This window comes from Entelurus aequoreus, linkage group LG06 (genome assembly GCF_033978785.1).
Source record: "Entelurus aequoreus isolate RoL-2023_Sb linkage group LG06, RoL_Eaeq_v1.1, whole genome shotgun sequence".
NCBI lineage: Eukaryota > Metazoa > Chordata > Actinopteri > Syngnathiformes > Syngnathidae > Entelurus > Entelurus aequoreus.
In genome coordinates, this window is record NC_084736.1 from 31,300,519 (window position 1) to 31,324,663 (window position 24,145).

At 39.4% G+C, this 24,145-nt stretch overlaps 1 protein-coding gene across 1 annotated transcript in view; it reads left to right on the forward strand.

Moving 5' to 3' along the window:
- prkcbb (protein kinase C, beta b) overlaps positions 1-24,145 on the forward strand; it is a 289,138-nt gene that overhangs the window by 139,817 nt on the left and 125,176 nt on the right. The window contains 1 exon segment of the mRNA XM_062050524.1: positions 20,783-20,894. Within this exon segment, the coding sequence (XP_061906508.1) occupies positions 20,783-20,894 (112 nt within the window).

Here is a 24,145-nt window from a genome sequence, read left to right on the forward strand (position 1 = left end):
CAAGGCACGAGAAAAGCAGGGGGCAGCCAGACCCCAAGCCAGCGAGAGACCACACCCCACACGGACAGAAAGGCGGGACGCCCCGCCCGAGGGGCCCGGAGACCCCCCGCAACCGGACGGGAAGACCGCCCCCGCCCCACCGGCAACCGGGCCCCCACGAGCCCACCCCCGGAGAGCGCAGCGAGGCCAGCCCACGGCCACCCCACCCAAGCCGGCCGCCACAGGACCACCCAGCACGGGGCCACAGGAACCACCCACCCCACCCGCAGGGACCCCAACGATGGAGATTGAACAACCAGCAACCACCCCGCCGAGGTTCCCCCCCTGAGGTAGGGGAAATAAATAAATAAAATGAATAAATACATAATAATAATAATAATAATATTAATAAAATATATTAAAACATAAGAATAAATAAATAATTAAATCTATTTATAAAAATAAAAAGAAAGAATTAAAAGAAGATCACAGACATGCTGACACACAAGGTCGCTACCCCAACAACTGGCCGACTCGTAGCACCTCGGAATACCCTGCAGCACCAAGCTACCACAGTAGACGCAGGGACCAGACCCAGCAGGCCCCAACCAAGACGGGCACCCGGAAGGGATGGACGGTGGGACCCAGGAGCTCCAGACACGCGGTCCGGATGCAGTAGCCTGAGGCGCCGACCCCCACCCGACAGGCAGGCCCAGAACGTACCCCCAGAAATATACATACATATATATATATACATACACATAAACATACACATGTACACATACACACATACACATGCATACGCATACACATATATATACATACATACATACATACATACATACATACATACATACATACATACACACACACACACACACATACATATACATAGTTTGTCAACCACCACGTGCGCGCGCTGCCACCAGTCACAACATCAGCCACCCCCCTGCACCAGACCCAGCAGCCACGGGCGCCCACACCACAAACAAACGGCAGCAGAAACAGCAGCCACAACACCCCCAGACAGCCAGCACCACCCAATCAAATCGATAAAAAAAAAAACGCGACCGGCAACCACACGCCAACAGGATCACAGAGACCAGCCTGCGCCAGCCCGCCAGCAAGCCCAAACGCCAACACGCAGGCAAGAGACACCAACACCCCCCCCCACCAAAACACCCCACCACCCCAACCCAAACCCGCACAAACACACCACCGCCCAAACAACCGAGACACAGTATCCAGACCAGACACGTGCGCCGCGCCGCCACCACATCAAGTCGCCAACAGAGACCCCACAGCGCAAGGTCGGGCCACACGGGCACGGACCCAACCCAACAGGAAGCGAGACCCGCGCGACGCCACACACAAATAAATAATAAACAATATTAAACAAAAATAATAATAATAATAATTTTAAAAAAAATTATAATAAAATAAAATACAAATTAAATTAAATTAAAAATAACAAATACAAATAAATAAATAAAATAAAATAAAGTCAGTAAATAATAAAAATTATTTAAAAAAAATATATGTATATATATATCAGTGGAGGCTGGTGACTTCCAGAATTGAGGAGGCCATTTTTTTCCGCTTGCTCACTTCACTCGCGATGGAATGTTCCCTGTTCTCTTATCTGTCTTTGTGCTGGCCAAAGGCATACTATTTGGAGTGTAAGCTACAGTCAGAAAGTTCTTGCTGATGCAATTCATTGTGCAGAGCTTAGCCTTGTGCCTTCCTGAAGAAATTACATTGCTGTAAGTCTATGAGCCTGCCTGATAATTAAGCTGAGAAATGACATTTGGATGTTATATAAACGCCAAGTGAACATGTGTAAAAGGCAGGAATTTTAATTATGTAGTTAAAAACAATTTTGTTTAGCTTACATTTTTCATTCTTCTACAGCTTCAACATGTAATCACCAATTTAATCAAGTTTAGCATATAAAAAAGATAAGATAACACTTTCTTTATCATATGTAGTTTTATTCAATATATTTAATATAAAATATGTAAAAATATGGTTCCAGTTGGCTTTATCTGCTGAGAAACACAGACAAAATGGAGTGTTATTACTACTGAGAACTAGTGGTGTAACACTGGTAGAGACATCTAATTAGTTCAACTCACATCTGGTTTAGCTGAGGGGCGGCATGCTCTCTCCTGGACTCCACTCGAAATCTGTCTCAGAGATGTTGTCAACTCAAGGAGAAATGCCTAGAGTGAAGGGTTTAACGTTAACGCATATCTATCTCCAGCCCAAGATCTCAAATTGCGCCAGAATCTCGCCGATTTCCGAGGTCGTTTTAAGCAAAAGTATTTGGCTATATGAGCTATAAACTTCACGGATGATAGCCAGGGGTGTTCTCTAAATTTCCTGAAAAGCACAAGTTGATAGGACACTCGTAGCCACTATGGCGAGTGTTTGTTTGACTGAAGTGGCTGGCGAATTCTCAAAATGGCTTCTGTGTTGATTAGGAAAGGAAAGGATTGATTCCAAATGAACCAGTAGCATGTGATTGGACGAACAAAATGTCAATCTTTCAGCCCTGGACACAATGCATGGTGAGGCCAGGCCTCCGTTGCCCACCCATTTTCAGTGATCTGGCCAATCACATATTGGCATGAAAAAGCATGCATTACATTGACTTCTATGAGAAGCTAATTTCCTGGCCTCCCTTAATACAAACTGATAGGGAAATCTGGCCTGTTGCTTTACAATTGCAATATTGGGTTTTAGCCATGGGAACATTTAGATTTATGAACAAAACTAAAATAATATGAATATAAAAAATAAAAAATATGTTTTTTGTTAAAATAAATAAATAAAATAAATATATTTATTGTTTTTTTTAAATCTCTCTCTTCTCTCAAATTATTGGGGAGGCCAGGCCTCCTCCACCTCTATGGAGGAGCCTCCACTGATATATATACACATATATACATATAAAAAAAAAATTACAAATAAATAAAAATAATAATAATAATAAATGAATAAAAGCCTGGCAGGCCACCAGAACGCAGTCCCCGGAATCCGCGCCGGCCGACGAGGCACTGAGGGGTGCGCCGAACCCCAACCCCCCCACATGCATGTGTACAAGGCCCCCAGAGTGTCTACTGTGTAATCAAAATTAGGAGGTCAGCCATTACAGCCGACCTCCAGTCCCTATTGATGCGTGTACTGTAGTGTGAGTGAGATATGTATGCTTGTGGGAACTAATAATGCGATTAAAATTGGGGGACATCAAGGTCTTGGTGGGTCCCAACCAAGCTGAGCCCTCCAAATCCTAAGTGTCTAATATGCAGCTAAGATTGAGGGATGGACGAGCAGGGGACAAGACAGGAGGTCTGGAGCCCCATAGGAGGCATCCTCAACCCTCCGCCATGCCTCCCCGCAGGACAATCCCCCAAAGTCCTATATTTGTGTGACTGTGTGTGCTATAAGTAGGAGGAGTAGAGGGCCCGGACATCCCCCCCAGTCCATGCGGCCGACAACCAGGAACTACGGCCAGGAAGCCGCCCTCCCCCCACAGCCCGTGACCCACACCAGACCACTTTAGCGTGACGCCACGCGAGCCCACCCCCCGCCAAACAAAGCCAGCCCCCGCCCGCCCCAACCCAACCCCGCAGAGCCCATACCAGCAACCAAACGCAGAAAAACTGCACAGCCCCATGCCCAATGCAAACACCGCATCCCGGCCATCCACACAGCAACGTACCCATACGAGTTCCGGCCAGGGGATGGCGCCCCCCAACGGGGGAAGAAGTCAATGCACCCCGTCCGCACGCCAGCCCCCAAACCAGCCGGCAAGCCGACGCCAGCCAGCCCCCACAACCCCACAAGCGCACAGATACCAGCCACAGTCCCCCAACCACTCCAACCCAACACAGTGACGCCAACCGCCGGCAGTACCACAGCAACCACCACCGCCACCGCCTGTCCGCAGTACAAACACCCGCGGCCGCCGAAACCGAAACAAAAAAAAGCGACCTACCCCGTAAACCACAACAACGCACACCCCCAGCTACCACAGAGGCCACCAACCCACCTACCCCAACTCATCCACATACAGGCCAATCGATCCACCGGACATCCACACCCATATACACACCTACACATACATACACACATACATACACACATACACATATACATACATATATGTATATACACATACATACACACATGCATGCATATACATATACACATACACACACACACACACATATATACACCTACATACATATACATATGTACACATATACACACACATACATACACCAAAACAAAACAACAACAAAAACAACAACAAAAAAAACAACAAAAAATGAATTATTGACATATTCAAGGTTCCAATTACTTACATCAATTATTCCACTTTAAGATATTTTTAGGGGAAACTATTGTATATTTTGTGTGTTTATCATATAAAAAAAACATTTTATTTAAAAAAAGGGTATAAAACCAACAAACAATCAAAAATATATTAAAAAACAACTTTGAATCAACGTGCTGATCTGAAATTGATTGAAAGACTTAAGTGTTGGGAGTAAGAAAATACATGTAAGACTTATTTTTAACTCTTTTATCAGTGAACCCTTTTGGGTCCCTGAGAATTTTAGTGGGATTTTGTTATTTTTTTAAATGTGTCATTGTTAAAAAAATAATAATGAATCAAAATCAATGTTGTTATGAATTATTGATCTATTCAAAGCTCCAATTACTTCACATTAAATATTCCACTTTAAATGTTTTGGGGGGAAATATTGCATATTTTGTGTTTTTGCCATAAAAAGCAGGATTGTCTTTGATGAAAAGGGCATAAAACACAAATAAATAAACTATATTTTGATTGATAGACCTGAAATTGCTCGAGATGTGTTACTGTAGGTGTTGTGTTAAATAAAATGTTGTTTGTTATATGACAAACACACAAAATATGCAATATTTTCCCCTCAAAATATTTCAAAGTGGAATATTTAATATAAGTAATTGGAGTCTTAAATAGATCACTAATTCATAACAACATTGATTTTGATTCATTATTGATTTTTGAGCAATGACTGTTAAAAAACAATAACAACAACAAAAGAAAAAACACTAAAATTCTCAGGGACCATCCCACTCATAAAAGTGTTAAAAATAAATCATACATGTATTTTCTTACTTTCAACACTTACGTCTTGGATCAACTTCACATCTATCCCTTGATTATAGGTTTTTATTTTTTTTTGTAATTTTTGTTTGTTGGTTTTATGCCTTTAAAAAAAACAATACAAATGTGTTTGTTGTATGGCAAACACCAAATATGCAATATTTTCCTCAAAAATATTTCAAATTGGAATATTTGATGTGAGCCTTGAATAGGTCAATCATTCATAATAACATTGATTTTGATTCTTTTTTTTTTTTTAAACAATGACAGTTTTACAGAACATAAACAGTCTGCATGGCAGTTTTGTGTTCTTAGAAACAATGTTGCAGCTTCTTCTTGTTACATTTCACCTCTTTGCTCTTATTTTTCACTTTTATGTTTTTTTATCAGTATTTTTAGAATGTGCTGCGGGCCACAAATATCCCCGCGGCCACTTTTTGGACTCCTGTGATGCAGACTGTAGAAACATGGTGTCAAGACGCTTTAGTATGTAACAACTTTTTTAGTTGTACTGTAAAACTTGCAAATGAGTAGAAACGCTATGGACAACTAAAAGACGAAACGACACATGTACTTCCGGTTGAAAGCTTGGTCTAAACAGAAGGGCAATGCAGCACCTGCAGTGAGCAACCTCGTCCAGAAGAGGGTGCCGTAGCACAAACATAAACACTCTTAATGTCTTTGCCCGTTTTTTGTTTTTTTAAAACAACTATTTGCATTATGGCTGTCAGCGAAGAAAAACCCATAAATCAGTTGCTCCGTATTATAAGCCACAGGGTTCAAAGCGTAGGAAAAAGTTTGAGTTTATTTGGAACATGCATGCATGCATCCAACATGATACATCACAATTTCCACTTTCTCTATTCAACATGTTGGAAAAGTAGTAGGAAGAAGCAGAGTTTATTTAATCCTCTTCCTTTACATAACTATCACTTCCTGTTCTCAATGTATTCGCAATATCATTTAATTCCACATACTAAAGGTTGTAAGTGTTGTACGTGCATACAAATGTTTTAAATTACATTTTTCTCTAAGGTTATTTTTAGGGCTGCAACAACTAATCGATTAAATCGATTAAAATCGATTATAAAAATAGTTACCGATTAATTTAGTCATCGATTTGTTGGATCTATGCTATGCGCATGCGCCGAGGCTCCTTTTTTAAATTTTATTTTTTTCAATAAACCTTTATTTATAAACTGCAACATTTACAAACAGCTGAGAAACAATAATCAAAATAAGTATGGTGCCAGTATGCTGTTTTTTTTTCCAATAAAATACTGGAAAGGATAGACATGTAGTTTGTCTCTTTTATCCGATTATTAATCGATTATTCGTAGTAATAATCAACAGATTAATCGATTATCAAATGAGTTGTTAGTTGCAGCCCTAGTTACGTATATTCCTCTTTTGTTGAGAATAATTGTTGTACATTCTTGGCTAGCAGGTTATAGTTTGTTTGTGCATCATTTGAGATGTTTGCTAATTGACTATGTGGTGGAATTTCATTATTTTACATTCAATAGTTGGGAATTTACAGTCCTCCTAAAATGAGGAAATAAAAAAACATAATTTGGGAAATGTTCACTCCCTCGGACGAGGAGATGAGTGACAAGTTTAGTTTGGCTGGGAGAAGGAGAGTTGTACCGGTAGTAGTATAGTATCGCGGTACTAATGTAAACCGGTACTAGTATAGTATTGTGGTACTAATATATACCGGTACAATAATAGTATCGTGGTACTAATGAATACCGGTACTAGTATAGTATTGCGCTACTAATGTAGGTACTAGTATAGCATTGCGGTACTAATGTATACCGGTGCTAGTATAGTGTTGCAGTACTAATGTATACCGGTACTAGTGTAGTATCGCGGTACTAATGTATACCGGTATTGGTATAGTATCGCGGTAATAATGTATACCGGTTCTAGTATAGTATCACAGTACTAATATATAGCTGTACTAGTATAGTATCGCGGTACTAATGTATACCGGTACTAATAAAGTATCACTGTACTAATGTATAGCGGTACTAGTACAGTATCACAGTACTAATGTATAGCAATACTGGTACAGTATCGAAGTATTAGTGTATACCGGTACTAGTATAGTATCGCGCTACTAATGTATACCGGTACAAGTATAGTATCGTGGTACTAATGAATACCGGTACTAGTATAGTATCGTGGTACTAATGAATACCGGTACTAGTATAGTATCGCACTACTAATGTAGGTACTAGTATAGTCTTGCGGTACTAATGTATACCGTTACTAGTATAGTGTCGCAGTACTAATGAAAACCAGTAACTAGTTACTAGTTACTTTATTTCAAAAGTAACTCAGTTACTAACTCAGTTACTTACACCAAAAAGTAATGTGTTACTGTAAAAAGTAACTATTTTAGTTACTTCTTCTACATTTTTTTTTAAAGCTCCCATTAATGCCCTTTTAGCCTTCATTTCAATACTGTTATTGCACTGGAGAATAATACAATGTGTTGATCAACTTGACATGCATTTGCCTCACTGAACTCTGCTAAGCAATGTGGTCTACATACAACACAAAGACAAAGATATGTTTCAAAGGGCCAATTTATTTCAGGCCAGAACAAGTTGACAAAACTATTTTAAATAGCTGCAACATAACATACATAAGTAACAAACAGCATAATAACACTAACACTAACACTAACCACATTAAATCCAGATTCCGAACTAACAAAGGTCTTCACTCATTCTCTTTCTATGTCACATCAATATGGAATGCACTCCCAACAGGTGTAAAATAAAGGCCATCTCTATCCTCCTTCAAAACCGCACTAAAAGAACACCTCCAGGCAACTACAACCCTAAACTAACACCCTCCCTTCCACATAATACCTCTTCGGATTGTAAATAATCAAATGTAGACACTTTTTCTTATACTTTCTGATCTCTCTCTCTGTGTCCACTACTTGCTGTACATATCCTACCAAGTCAGTCCTACACTGTTTCAATATCCATTTCCCTGATGATGCAATTGTTGATGCTGATTGTTGATGACTGAAGTGTTGATACCAACCAAACCTACCCCCCGCCCCCCTCCACCCCCCTCCATATCCCACATCCCGGATTGTAAATAATGTAAATAATTCAATGTATATACTCTGATGATTATCTTGTGTGATGACTGTATTATGATGTTAGTATATATTTGATAATATATATCTGTATCATGAATCAATTTAAGTGGACCCCGACTTAAACAAGTTGAAAAACTTATTGGGGTGTTATCATTTAGGCAAGGCAAGGCAAGGCAAGGCAACTTTATTTGTATAGCACTTTTCATACACAAGGCAAACTCAAAGTGCTTCACAGACAACAATGTGAAATGAAAGAAAATAAAAGCAAAATTAAAATGCAGACAATACAACTAAAAACAGTGCAAACGTTAAAAGTTAAAAGATTAAAAGATTTAGCTGAAAGCTAAGGTGAACATAAAAGTCTTCAGTCTAGTTTTAAAAGTAGTCAGAGTTGGGGAAAGTCTGACATCTTCAGGAAGTTTCTTCCAGCTATTTGTTGCATAGTGACTGAATGATGTTCTCCCTTGATTTGAGTTTACTCTTGGAACCGCTAACAGATTGGTCTCAGAAGATCTTAGTGATCTAGAGGGCTTATATAGTGGGAGCATATCAGTGATATACTTCGGCCCTAGACCATGTAGTGATTTATATGTGAGCAGGAGGATTTTGAAATCAATTCTCTGATGTACAGGGAGCCAATGTAAGGATTTAAAGGCCTACTGAAATGAATTTTTTTTATTTAAACGGGGATAGCAGATCTATTCTATGTGTCATACTTGATCATTTCGCGATATTGCCATATTTTTGCTGAAAGGATTTAGTATAGAACAACGACGATAAAGATCGCAACTTTTGGTATCTGATAAAAAAAGGCTTGCCCCTACCGGAAGTAGCGTGACGTAGTCAATTGAACATATACGCAAAGTTCCCTATTGTTTACAATGATGGCCGCATGAAGTGAGAGAGATTCGGACCGAGAAAGCGACAATTTCCCCATTAATTTGAGCGAGGATGAAAGATTTGTGGATGAGTAAAGTGCAAGTGAAGGACTAGTGGGGAGTTGAAGCTATTCAGATAGGGAAGATGCTGTGAGAGCCGGGGGTGACCTGATATTCAGCTGGGAATGACTACAACAGTAAATAAACACAAGACATATATATACTCTATTAGCCACAACACAACCAGGCTTATATTTAATATGCCACAAATTAATCCTGCATAAAAACACCTGCGTGTTTGTTACGCTAGCTCCTAGCTCCTCTGCTAGCTCCTAGCTCCATAGAACACGCCAATACAATTCAAACACCTGATCAACACACACAATCACTCAGCCCAAAAGACAGTTCACCTAACCCAATGTTCATAAAGCTTATATATTTTTAAAAAGTTACGCACGTGACGCGCACATACGGTCAAGCTATCAAATGTTTAGCAGCCAAGGCTGCATACTCACGGTACCTGGTATTCAGCTGGGAATGACTAAAACAGTAAATAAACACAAGACATATATTTACTCTATTAGCCACAACACAACCAGGCTTATATTTAATATGACACAAATTAATCCTGCATAAAAACACCTACGTCTTTGTTATGCTAACTCCTAGCTCCTATGCTAGCTCCTAGCTCCATAGAACACGCCAATACAATTCAAACACCTGATCAACACACACAATCACTCAGCCCAAAAGACCGTTCACCTAACCCAAGGTTCATAAAGCTTATATATTTTAAAAAAGTTACGTACATACGCAAAAAAAAAGTTGCGCACATACGGTCAAGCGATCAAATGTTTAGAAGCCAAAGCTGCATACTCACGGTAGCACGTCTGCGTCTTTGTCATCCAAATCAAAGTAATCCTGGTAAGAGTCTGTGTTGTCCCAGTTCTCTACAGGCGTCTGTGTATCGAAGTCAAAAGTCCTCCTGGTTAGAGTCTCTGTTATCCGAGTTCTTCCATCTTGACTGCATCTTTCGGGAATGTAAACAAAGATGCGCCGGCTGTGTACTGTTGTTGCTGACTTCGTTCGAAAAATACGTCCGTTTCGCACCGACAACTTTCTTCTTTGCTTGCTCAGCTTCTTTCTCCATAATGCAATGAACATAATTGCAACAGATTCACGAACACAGATGTCCAGAATACTGTGGAATTATGAAATGAAAACAGAGCTTTTTTGTATTGTATTCAATGGGGAAGGCATACCTCTGTTCCCCGGGCTACGTCACGCGCATACGTCATCCTCAGAGGCGTTTCGAACCGGAAGTTTAGCGGCAAATTTAAAATGTCACTTTATAAGTTAACCCGGCCGTATTGGCATGTGTTATAATGTTAAGATTTCATCATTGATATATAAACTATCAGACTGCGTGGTCGGTAGTAGTGGGTTTCAGTAGGCCTTTAAGAATTGGTGTAATGTGCTCACATTTTTTGGTCTTTGTTAGAACTCTAGCAGCAGCGTTCTGAACAAGCTGTAGCTGCCTGACAGTTTTTTTGGGAAGCCCTGCAAGGAGACCATTACAATAGTCTAGCCTACTGGTAATAAAGGCATGTACAAGTTTTTCTAAGTCTTGAGCTGACATGAGCCCTCTAAGTCTTTTTACATTTTTGAGGTGATAGTAGGCCGATTTTGTTACTGATTTGATGTGACTGTCGAAATGTAAATCAGAATCTAAAATAACCCCAAGATTTCTGGCTTTATTTGAGGTTTTCAGGGACAGTGATTGAAGGTGTTGGACGACTTTAAACCTTTTTTTTTTTTTAGCACCAAAAACAATTATCTCAGTTTTATCTTCATTTAGTTGTAGGAAATTTTGGCACATCCAGTGTTTGATTTGCTCAATGCACTGGCACAGAAGATCTATGGGGCGATAGTCATTTGGTGATAGCACTACATAGATTTGGGTGTCATCGGCATAGCAATGATGCATGGTCAATGTTATTATTTTGCATGATTTGTCCTAGTGGGAGCATATAGATGTTAAATAAAGTCGGCCCCAAGATTGAACCTTGGGGGACTCCACACGTTACGTTGGTTGGAAACAAAATAGTTCCTATCTTGTAGATATGACTTGAACCAGCTTAAAACTGTGCCTGAGATCCCCACCCAGTTTTCCAACCTGTCCAAAAGTATTGAGTGGTCGACAGTGTCAAATGCAGCACTGAGGTCCAAAAGCAGTAATACTGAAGTTTTGCCAGTCTGTGTTTAGACGGATGTCATTTATAACTTTAAGAAGGGCCGTCTCTGTGCTATGAAGAGGTCGAAATCCTGACTGGAAGTTGTTTCGGCAGCCAGTAGAAGCCAAGAAGTGATTTAGTTGTTGGAGGACAACTTTCTCAATTATTTTACTTATGAATGGTAGATTTGAAATTGGTCTTTAGTTGTTGATAACAGAGGCATCTAGGCTCTGCTTTTTTAGAAGAGGTTTAATGACTGCAGTTTTGAAAGCCTTCGGGAAATTGCCCGATTGAATAGAATTATTAACTATTTGCAAGACGTCTGTTGATAGGCAGTCAAAAACATTCTTAAAGAAGTTGGTAGGTAAAACATCAAGGCAGCAGGTGGATGACTTTAGAGCTGTCACTGTTTCCACTAGAGTTTTAGAGTCTATGGCATTAAAGCTTGCCATCATTGCTGTGTTACTTTTGCCTAAATGGATTGGTGATCCAACTTTTTTACTTGAGATATTGATGGTGCATCTGATGCCTTCAATTTTATCAGTATAAAAGAATGCAAACTCATTGCATTTCTGCGTGGAATGGAGTTTGGCTGGTATTTGTGTTGGGGGTTTAGTCAGTCTGTCAACGGTTGTGAATAGGGTTTTGGCCTTATTTGTGTTGCTGTTTATAATATTGGAGAAGAATGTTTCTCTAGCACTTTTTAGGACTAAATTGTAGGCCTGGAGGCTCTCTTTATAGATAGTGGTCAATTGTACAGAATATGTACTGTACTGTGCAATCTACTAATAAAAGTCAATCAATCAATCAATCAACAACATAGCTGTAAAGCTGGCTTCACCTAAGGAAGGCACACGTGACATACACAAAGCCTAACCAGGCATATTTGAATTGTTGTTTTGGGCAGTAGACGGGATCTTTGATCCATGACACAACTTACATTTAACTAAAATGTTATTTTCTTTGTGCTCGACAAAAGAAAAGAAGTGAGAATATCTCATACTTGCCAACCCTCCCGAATTTCAGTGCCTCTCCCCGGGACAACCATTCCCCCCAATTTCTCCCGATTTCCAGCCGGACTTAAGGCACGCCCACTCCAGGTCCGTGCGGACCTGAGTGAGGACAGCCTATCGTCACGTTCGCTTGGCCAACCAAAAAGTAACCACGGAACACTATACCGTATACCGTAATTTCCGGACTATAAGCCGCACCTGACTATAAGCCGCACCAGCTAAATTTAGGGGAAAATACAGATTGCTCCATATATAAGCCGCACCCGACTATAAGCCGCAGGGTTTTGATGTGTAATTAGCGTAGTATATAGGGGTTCCTGCTACCACGGAGGGGATTGTCGGGACAGAGATGACTGTTTGGGAACGCAAAGCGTCCCATTTATTAACTATAAATCTTTCAATCATTCAATCAAACTTTCACATCTTTGACATGGCGAACAGCATTCGTGCAGAGTACAAATAATACAACGGTGCAAAGTAATACAAAGTGCTCGCATGTACGTTATCAAAATAACCAGCCTACCGGTATATGAAAAGTCAGTCTTTAATCATTGTGTCATCGTCTTCCTCCTGCGTACTAAAACCACCGAAATCCTCTTCGTCGGTGTGGGAGAAGAATAGGCCGTATATAAGCCGCACCGTTGTATAAGCCGCAGGGACCAGAACGAGGGGAAAAAGTAGCGGCTTATAGTCTGGAAATTACGGTAGTCGTATAGTGTTCTGTGGTTACTTTTTGGTTGGCCAACGGTTTACGTTGTATTGCGCACCCCCCTCCCCTTCCCACCCACACCCAGACACACACAGAGCGCAGAGGAAGAATCAGAAGTACGTCACTGCAGCGCTGCAACACTCAGATCCTCTGTTTCTAGCCGATACTACATAAAAAATAACGTAAAATAACGCAGTAACGCATCATGTAGTAGCGGTAACTGAGTTACTGAATATAAAAATAACGCATTAGATTACTAGTTACCGCCGAAACTAACGGCGTTACAGTAACGCGTTAGTCCCAACACTGTATATATATAGCGGTACTAGTATAGTATCACAGTACTAATGTACAGCGGTACTGGTATTAATGTATACCAGTACAAATATAATATCGCGGTACTAATGTATACCTGTACAAGTATAGTATCGGGGTACTAATGTATACCGGCACTAGTATAGTATCACAGTACTAATGTAGGTAGTAGTATAGTATCGCGGTACGAATGTATACCGGTACTAGTATAGTATTGTGGTACTAAGGTATACCGGTACTTAGGGCTGGGCGATATGGCCTTTTATTAATATCTGGATATTTTTAGGCCATGTCACGATACACGATATACATCTCGATATTTTGCCTTAGCCTTCAATGAACACTTGATGCATATAATCACAGCAGTATGATGATTCTATGTGTCTACATTAAAACATTCTTGTTCATACTGCATTAATATATGCTAATTTTAAACTTTCATGCAGAGAGGGAAATCACAACTAAGTCAATTTACCAAAAGTGCATTTATTAAACAGTTAATAAGCAGTGGCACAAACATTCATGTCATTTCAAAACAGAAAGTGCAAGATTGTCGGAGACATTTTAAAACAAGCTATTACTGCATTTTTGTGCATGACGTCACTAAGATGACATGTCAAAACAACACTAAATTAAAGTCCACTTTTTGTACAGAATGCCACTACAATAGTTTAAAACAAATAAAGTGCACTTTTGTGCATGATGTCACACAAGATATTTCAATAACTGTCAAATAAAAATGAGCTGCATAATAGGAAATGAAATAGTGTATGTCCTTCGCTATGTGGTAGGTTACTGTGGACTTTAACTCCTTCTGTTGTTGACTATTTTTATCATACGGTGTTGATCTGTAAATGGTTGCTTGGGCATTTTGTGGGTGTGGCACCGAACAGAGATGTTGACATGTGGAGTTTCAAGCACTCTTCATTCTCTAGCGGGTGACTTTTCAAATGATGCTACTAATTAGCAGTGCTGCTACTTTTTGTAGCAACGCTTTTGCCGCATACTTGACATATTACGGTTGTCTGTTCGACATCTTCCCGCTTGAAGCCAAACCACCGCCAGACGATGGTGCTGTTTTTCTTGGAATTAATTCTTCCTTCATTTGTTTCCAGATTCGCACCTTCTCGCTCTCGTATTACCACTCACACCACTCCGCTAGCACCACAGCTAACGTTACCATGTCGCTACCTCTCTGCTCCGCGAGAGCGTATGACGTTGCACGTGCGACAGACGTATGTGAGAAGATGCGCTTGTTTTATGTCTCTGTGAGAAGGAGAGACAAGAAAGATGTAGAAACGCCTGTAGTCTAATGCCCGCAGCTAAAAGCAACTGCGTGAGAACGTATACTCGAATATCACGATATAGTCATTTTCTATATCGCACAGAGACAAACCCGATATATCACCCAGCCCTACGGGTACTAGTATAGGATCACGGTTCTAATGTATACCGGTACTTGTATAGTATTGTGGTTCTAATATAGGTACTAGTATAGTATCATGGTTCTAATGTATACTGGTAATAGTATAGTATCACGGTTCTAATGTATACTGGTAATAGTATAGTATCACGGTTATAATGTATACTGGTACTAGTATAGTATCACGGTTAGAATGTATACTAATACTAGCATAGTATCGCGGTTATAATGTATACCGGTACTAGTATAGTATCGCAGTAATAATGTATACCGGTACAAGTATAGTATCGTGGTACTAATGTATACCGGTACTAGTTTAGTATCACGGTACTAATGTATACCGGTACTAGTTTAGTATCGCGGTACTAATGTATACCGGTACAAGTATAGTATCGCAGTATTGATGTATACTGGTACTAGTATAGTATAGCAGTACTAATGTGTACCGGTACTAGTATAGTATCGCAGTATTAATGTATACTGGTACTAGTATAGTATCACAGTACGGATGTGTACCGGCACTAGTATAGTATCGCAGTACTAATGTATACTGGTACTAGTATAGTATCACAGTACTAATTTGTACCGGTACTAGTTTAGTATTGCGGTACTAATGTATACCGGTACTAGTATAGTATCGCAGTATTAATGTATACCGGTACTAGTATAATATCGCAGTACTAATGTATACTGGTACTAGTATAGTATCAAAGTACTAATGTATACCGGTACTAGTTTAGTATCGCAGTACTAATGTATACCGGTACTAGTATAGCATCGCAGTATTAATGTATACTGGTACTAGTATAGTATCACAGTACTAATGTGTACCGGTACTAGTATAGTATAGCAGTATTAATGTATACTGGTACTAGTATAGTATCGCAGTACTAATGTGTACCGGTACTAGTATAGTATCACAGTACTAATGTATACCGGTACGAGTATAGTATAGCAGTATTAATGTATACTGGTACTAGTATAGTATCGCACTACTAATGTGTACCGGTACTAGTATAGTATCGCAGTACTAATGAATCAAAAACAGTACTATACTTTGTTTCAAAAGTACTGGTTCCACTTTTTTTATTATTATTCTTTTTTAACAGGCGTGACGGTACGTCGTCACCTCGTGACATTGCTGGTTTTATGAGAAGAGGAGCATGTTCGGCAAAGCACACACACTCAGTACTTACAAGCAGACACAATGTGAAGACAGAAAATGGAGAAAGGACGCATTTTGGATTAAAAAGTAAAGATAAAGGTGAAGTTATAACACTGAAATGCCCTCAGGAAGAGGTGCTTTAAGACATGGCTAGCTAGCTAGCAGCTAACATCCATCCACAGTCGGTAGTGTTTTATCTACTTCTAAATCACTAATTCTTGTCTGCATGGCGACAATTAAAGTAAGTTTCTTACAAGTATCATCCCTGCTGGACAAGGAATAACTAAACATGCTTCACTACACACCGTAGGAGGATACAATAGCTCACCGGCGTCACCGCTAATGACACCATTCCTGAATGTAAACAAATGCCATGTGTGGATCTACATCTGACATCCACTGTAATGATACAGAGTACAAGAGCGTATCTAGTAGATACTACTATGATTATGTCGATATTTTTTGGCATCACATCTTCTTTAGTGTTTTTTTTAATTCATATTATGTTTCTAAAGTCAGGAAATATGTCCCTGGACACATGAGGACTTTGAATATGACCAATGTATGATCCTGTAACTACTTGAAATCGGATCGATACTTAAATTTGTGGTATCATCCAAAACTAATGTAAAGTATCAAACAACAGAATAATACGTGATTATTACATTTTAACAGAAGTGTAGATAGAACATGTTGAAACAGAAAATAAGCAGATATTAACAGTAAATGAACAAGTAGATTAAAGGCCTACTGAAACCCACTACTACCGACCACGCAGTCTGATAGTTTATATATCAATGATGAAATCTTAACATTATAACACATGCCAATACGGCCGGGTTAACTTATAAAGTGACATTTTAAATTTGCCGCTAAACTTCCGGTTCGAAACGCCTCTGAGGATGACGTATGCGCGTGACGTAGCCCGACGAACACGGGTATGCCTTCCACATTGAAGCCGATACGAAAACGCTCTGTTTTCATTTCATAATTCCACAGTATTCTGGACATCTGTGTTCGTGAATCTGTTTCAATCATGTTCATTGCATTATGGAGAAGGAAGCCAAGCAAGCAAAGAAGAAAGTTGTCGGTGCGAAATGGACGTATTTTTCGAACGTAGTCAGCCACAACAGTACACAGCCGGCGCTTCTTTGTTTACATTCCCGAAAGATGCAGTCAAGATGGAAGAACTCGGATAACAGAGACTCTAACCAGGAGGACTTTTGATTTGGATACACAGACGCCTGTAGAGAACTGGGACAACACAGACTCTTACCAGGATTACTTTGATTTGGATGACAAAGACGCAGACGTGCTACTGTGAGTATGCAGCTTTGGCTTTTTTTTGCGTATGTACGTAACTTTTTTAAAATATATAAGCTTTATGAACCTTGGGTTAGGTGAACGGTCTTTTGGGCTGAGTGATTGTGTGTGTTGATCATGTGTTTGAATTGTATTGGCGTGTTCTATGGAGCTAGGAGCTAGCAGAGGAGCTAGGAGCTAGCATAACACGTACCGTACCGTAAGTGCGCGTCACGTACGTAACTTTTTAAAAATATATAAGCTTTATGAACCTTGGGTTAGGTGAACGGTCTTTTGGGCTGAGTGATTGTGTGTGTTGATCGGGTGTTTGAATTGTATTGGCGTGTTCTATGGAGCTAGGAGCTAGCAGAGGAGCTAGGAGCTAGCATAACAAACACGCAGGTGTTATTATGCAGGATTAATTTGTGGCATATTAAATATAAGCCTGGTTGTGTTGTGGCTAATAGAGTATATATATGTCTTGTGTTTATTTACTGTTGTAGTCATTCCCAGCTGAATATCAGGTACCGTGAGTATGCAGCCTTGGCTGCTAAACATTCGATAACTTGACCGTATGTGCGCGTCACGTACGTAACTTTTTAAAAATATATAAGCTTTATGAACCTTGGGTTAGGTGAACGGTCTTTTGGGCTGAGTGATTGTGTGTGTTGATCAGGTGTTTGAATTGTATTGGCGTGTTCTATGGAGCTAGGAGCTAGCAGAGGAGCTAGGAGCTAGCATAACAAACACGCAGGTGTTTTTATGCAGGATTAATTTGTGGCATATTAAATATAAGCCTGGTTGTGTTGTGGCTAATAGAGTATATATATGTCTTGTGTTTATTTACTGTTGTAGTCATTCCCAGCTGAATATCAGGTCACCCCCGGCTCTCACAGCATCTTCCCTATCTGAATAGCTTCAACTCCCCACTAGTCCTTCACTTGCACTTTACTCATCCACAAATCTTTCATCCTCGCTCAAATTAATGGGGAAATTGTCGCTTTCTCGGTCCGAATCTCTCTCACTTCATGCGGCCATCATTGTAAACAATAGGGAACTTTGCGTATATGTTCAACTGACTACGTCACGCTACTTCCGGTAGGTGCAAGCCTTTTTTTTATCAGATACCAAAAGTTGCAATCTTTATCGTCGTTGTTCTATACTAAATCCTTTCAGCAAAAATATGGCAATATCGCGAAATGATCAAGTATGACACATAGAATAGATCTGCTATCCCCGTTTAAATAAAAAAAATTCATTTCAGTAGGCCTTTAAAGGTCTACTGAAAGCCACTACTATCGACCACGCAGTCTGAAAGTTTATATATCAATGATGAAATCTTAACATTACAACACATGCCAATACGACCGGGTTAACTTATAAAGTGCAATTTTAAATTTCCCGGGAAACTTCCGGCTGAAAATGTCTCCGTATGATAACGTTTGCGCGTGACGTCACTGGTTGAACCAGACATTTTGGAATAGCACGGTAGCCAGCTTAAGTCGTCTGTTTTCATCGCAAAATTCCACAGTATTCTGGACATCTGTGTTGGTGAATCTTTTGCAATTTGTTCAATGAACAATGGAGACTGCAAAGAAGAAAGCTGTATGTGGGATCGGTGTATTAGCGGCTGGCTACAGCAACACAACCAGGAGGACTTTGAGTCGGATAGCAGACGCGCTACCGTGAGTACAGCTTTGGCTTCCAAACATTTGATCGCTGGCCCGTACGTGCGTGGCGCTATGTGCATGTCACGTACGTAACTTTGGGGAAATATATGTTTCTTGCCGACTCTGATGGCGGCCGGGGTGTCGTCGAAAGCTACAACGCCCGCCGCCGCGCCGCTGTCCTCACCTTGACTTCCTCCGTCTCCAGGCCGCCGACCGCACCGATCATCGTGGTGAAGTCCTTCGTCGCGCCGTCGATCGCTGGAACGCAGGTGAGCACGGGTCGTGATGAGCAGATGAGAGCTGGCGTAGGAGGAGAGCTAATGTTTTTAGCATAGCTCTGTCGAGGTCCCGTAGCTAAGTTAGCTTCAATGGCGTCGTTAGCAACAGCATTGCTAGGCTTCGCCAGGCGGCACAGCATTAACCGTGTGGTTACAGGTCCAGAGTTTGGTAGTAATGTTGATCTTCTGTCTATCCTTCCAGTCAGGGGCTTATTTCGTCTGTTTCTATATGCAGTTAAGCACGATGCTATCACGTTAGCTCCGTAGCTAAAGTGTTTCGCCGATGTATTGTCGTGGAGATAAAAGTCACTGTGAATGTCCATTTCGCGTTCTCGACTCTCATTTTCAAGAGGATATAGTATCCGAGGTGATATAAAATACAAATCTGTGATCCACAATAGAAAAAGGAGAGAGTGTGGAATCCAATGAGCCCTTGTACCTAAGTTACGGTCAGAGCGAAAAAAGATACGTCCTGCACTGCACTCTAATCCTTCACTCTCACGTTCCTCATCCACAAATCTTTCATCCTGGCTCAAATTAATGGGGTAATCGTCGCTTTCTCGGTCCGAATCGCTCTCGCTGCTGGTGTAAACAATGTGCAAATGTTCAACCGGTGACGTCACGCTACTTCCGGTACAGGCAAGGCTTTTTTATCAGCGACCAAAACTTTATCGTCGATGTTCTCTACTAAATCCTTTCAGCAAAAATATGGCAATATCGCGAAATGATCAAGTATGACACATAGAATGGATCTGCCATCCCCGTTTAAATAAGAAAATGTCATTTCAGTAGGCCTTTAACAATGTTGACAAAACAATAGGTAGACAAATGACACAATATGTTACTACATATGTCAGCAGACTAATTAGGAGTCGTTGTTTGTTTACTTACTACTAAAAGACAAGTTGTCTAGTATGTTCACTATTTTATTTAAGGACATAACTGCAATAATAAACATATGTTTAATGTATCCTAAGATTTTTTGTTAAAATAAAGACAATAATGCAATATATATATATATATATATATATATATATATATATATATATATATATATATATATATATATATATATATATATATATATATATATATATATATATATATATATAAATATATATATATATATATATATTATATAAATATATATATATATATTTATATTGCTACTATGGTACATATAAATATATATATATATATATTTATATTTCTACTATGGTACATTTTTAGTCTACTTAATACCTGCATTATTCTTTCCATCCTTACCCTTTCCATCCTTTGAAACTGAGCTACTGTGTGAGTCAATAAAGTTTGTCTAAGTCTAAGTACCGGGACAACCTTAGTATGTGAGGTCACCATGACAACATTTTACTTCTAGTATCTGCAACGTTTGCCTCTAGTAGAACATTCTGGTTCTATCGGCCAATTTCCTTTATTTGGTTAACTTGGAAATCATCAAGAAGAAGGTAAAAACGCACCCGACTGGAAGTTTTTTGGTAACTCATTTTGCCGTTTCTGTCTCCGTCCGCAGGATCCGAGGGCCAAGCACAAGTTCAAGATCCACACCTACTCCAGTCCCACCTTCTGTGACCACTGTGGCTCTCTGCTGTACGGCTTGATCCACCAGGGCATGAGATGTGACCGTGAGTACATTTATTTATTCACTGCATCTTTCACTTAGAATGAAGTGCAGTCTTCCCTCCTTTATTGCCGGGGTTACCTTCCAAAAAATACCCGCTTTAAGTGAAATCCGTGTAGTAGAAGTTGATTTTTATTTTTATTTTTTTAATGCGTTTTCGTTCATATATATATATATAGTTTTCGTTTACACTATATGTTTTTTCATTTACAGGATGTTTTTTTCATTTACTGTGCATATTTTTTCATTTTTAAGTTTTTTTCATTTATTACAAGGTTTTTTATTTATTATGTTTTTTCGTGAACACGTTTTTTATTACGTTCTTTTCGTTTACATGTTTTTTGTATTAGTTTTTTTCGTTTACACATTTTTTAAATTGTTTTTTGTTCACACGTTTTTTATTTATTATGTTTTTTTGTTAACACGTTTTTTTATTTATCATGTATTTTTCGTCTACACGTTTTTATTTATTTATTATGTATTTTTGTTTACACGTTTTTAAAAAATGTATTACGTTTTACGTTTACACATTTTTATTTTTTTTCCGTTTACCTGTTTTTTTATTTATCATGTCTTTTTCGTTTACACAATTTTTTAATTTATTATGTATTTTCGTTTACACATTTTTTATTAAGTTTTTTTCATTTACACATTTGTATTTATTTATTATTTGTTTACACGTTTTTTATTGTTTTTTTTCGTTAACACGTTTTTTTAATTTGTTTTTCCGTTTCCTTTTTTTTGTGTGTTTTTCGTTTACACATTTTTTTTATTATGTTTTTTTCGTTTACACTTTTTTAATTTATATACAAACGTATATATTTTAGCACACTTTAGAGATCTTAGTGCCAGTGCTAGCACAATATAGGGATGTTTGCGACAGTGCTAGCACAGTTTATGGATGTTAGCGACAGTGCTAGTACACTTTAGGGATGTTAGCAACAGTGCTAGCACAGTTTAGGGATGTTAGCGACAGTGTTAGCACACTTCAGGGATGTTAGCGACAGTGCTAGCACAGTTTAGGGATGTTAGCAACAGTGCTAGCCAATGTTCCCTCTAATTGTTTATGTGTGTGAGCAAACGCAAAATCTCCCTGAGCATTCAGTGGAGCCCATGTGAGCAACATCAGACGTGCACACTGTGGCTACACCAGCATCACACCTGTCCCAAGTCTGACTAAATAACAAGTTCAATCTCCATCCATCCATCCATTTTCTACCGCTTGTCCCTTTCGGGGTCGCTAGAGCCTATCTCAGCTGCATTCGGGCGGAAGGCGGGGTACACCCTGGACAAGTCCCCACCTCATCGCAGGGCCAACACAGATAGACAGACAACATTCTCTTATTATTATAATCAAATGACAGCAGTCATTTCCATTTCTAATATAAGTGTTTAGGCCCACTTATTTAGGCCCACTTACAATGACAATAACAAAAAATATTGTTTTTCATGATCTGTGTACTTGTATTGTTTGTCTGGGTGGAGGTCCTGCTTTGGAAATAATTTGTACGCCTTTCAGACATTGCATTTAGTTCCCATTAAAATATTCACATGTTGCACAATGAGATGTAAGCAGGGAATCATGTGTACATTCCTGCAACTTCCTGTTTGTAATAAATATATTTTTATTAGTATTTATTTAATATACTAACAGCATTTCATGATTAATATTTATAAATTAAAAGATTCCTAATAAATGACACTAGAATAAGCACACATTTGATTGGTAAATCATAGAGTAACGACCTGGAATGACACTTTGTGTGTGGTGTTGGAGTTGTCCGACTTTTTTTGTGGCTGTAAACGCATCACTGGCTAAGTGCCATATGTGCATGTGTTGGCGCAAGTGAGAAAGAGCGAGCGGCTGCTGTTGATATAACAAAGTTGCTTTTTTTCTGGTTTGTACTGCAGAAAATTACCACTTTTGCTAGATATCATTTTTTTTACTAATGTTTTGGTGATGTGTTTACGGCCGACAATAAAGAGTTTTGCTCAGTAAAGTGATCGATGGAATTCATGTCCTCAAAGCGTCTCGACAGACGTTACAATATTTGAACAATGATGACGAAAACTGTTTTCTCTGTCGTGTCTGTGTGTCAAATTGTTTTGCGCTTTTTTTTTTTATTTGATTTTGTGCGTGGCATAGATTTGCCGTGCGCAGAGGACGCTTGAGCAGTGCGCAATTGCACAGGTGCGCACCTTAGAGGGAACGTTGGTGCTAGCACAGTTTAGGGATGTTAGCGACAGTGCTAGCACACTCTAGGGATGTTAGCGACAGTGCTGGCACACTTTAGGGATGTTTGCGAAAGTGCTGGCACACTTTAGGGATGTTCTCTGTGTTTAATTGAGCGTTAGAGTAGTGGTGTTTATATGTATGTGTGCACAGGTGTACGTTGTTGAGTGTTAATTATAATATTTAAGAAATGTTATATTGCTACAAAAAAAACTTATGTGCCACTAAATATTTTCATTTAGCATTTAGTGCTACTAGTGGGAAAAACTACTGAGTCAGACAGCATGTCATACATAAGCTATGCAGTACTGCCCTCTGAAGTCTTGGAAGTGCAACTGCATTGCAAATGTGATAATAATAATAATAAAATAATATATCACAACTCAACAGCACAGTTATCATCATAAACATTTTTTTATTTTTATTATCAAACAATTATTATTTATTAACACACACAAAAGTACCAAAAATTGGTAGTGTTGAGTACCAGTATCGATTCCCAGGTGAAATGTAATTATTGACAGGAGATTGGCTTCCATCAATTTGAGCAAACGTACCAAAAATACTCGTTAAAACGTCTGTGTTGCTTGTGAAATGATTCTATTGTTCCATGTTTCTCTGCTTACATACCTTAATTGTTTCCAAACGGTGTCTGTAACACGGCAGTAAAACGGCTTATCAAACAAAACGTCAGTCATCGCCATAGACCCGCTAGCTGCGCAAGCTAGCTCTCCGATCAGCTAAACAGACTCAATAACTCCACGGTGACGTCTTGGTGAATTTACTGAGGAATTTGTGAAACTGAAACAACACAAAAAGAATGCCATTGAAAGTTAATAATGTTATGTGTTAGCATATTAGCTATAGCTAACGACGCTAGCGTCATCACGTTACAACGGAACTGCACTTGTACTTCTGGTTAAAAACTCAGTCTAAACAGAGGGGCAATGCAGCACCTGCAGTGAGCGAGCTTGTCCAAAAGATGGCGCCATAGCACAAACAATAACACACCTTTTGCTTGT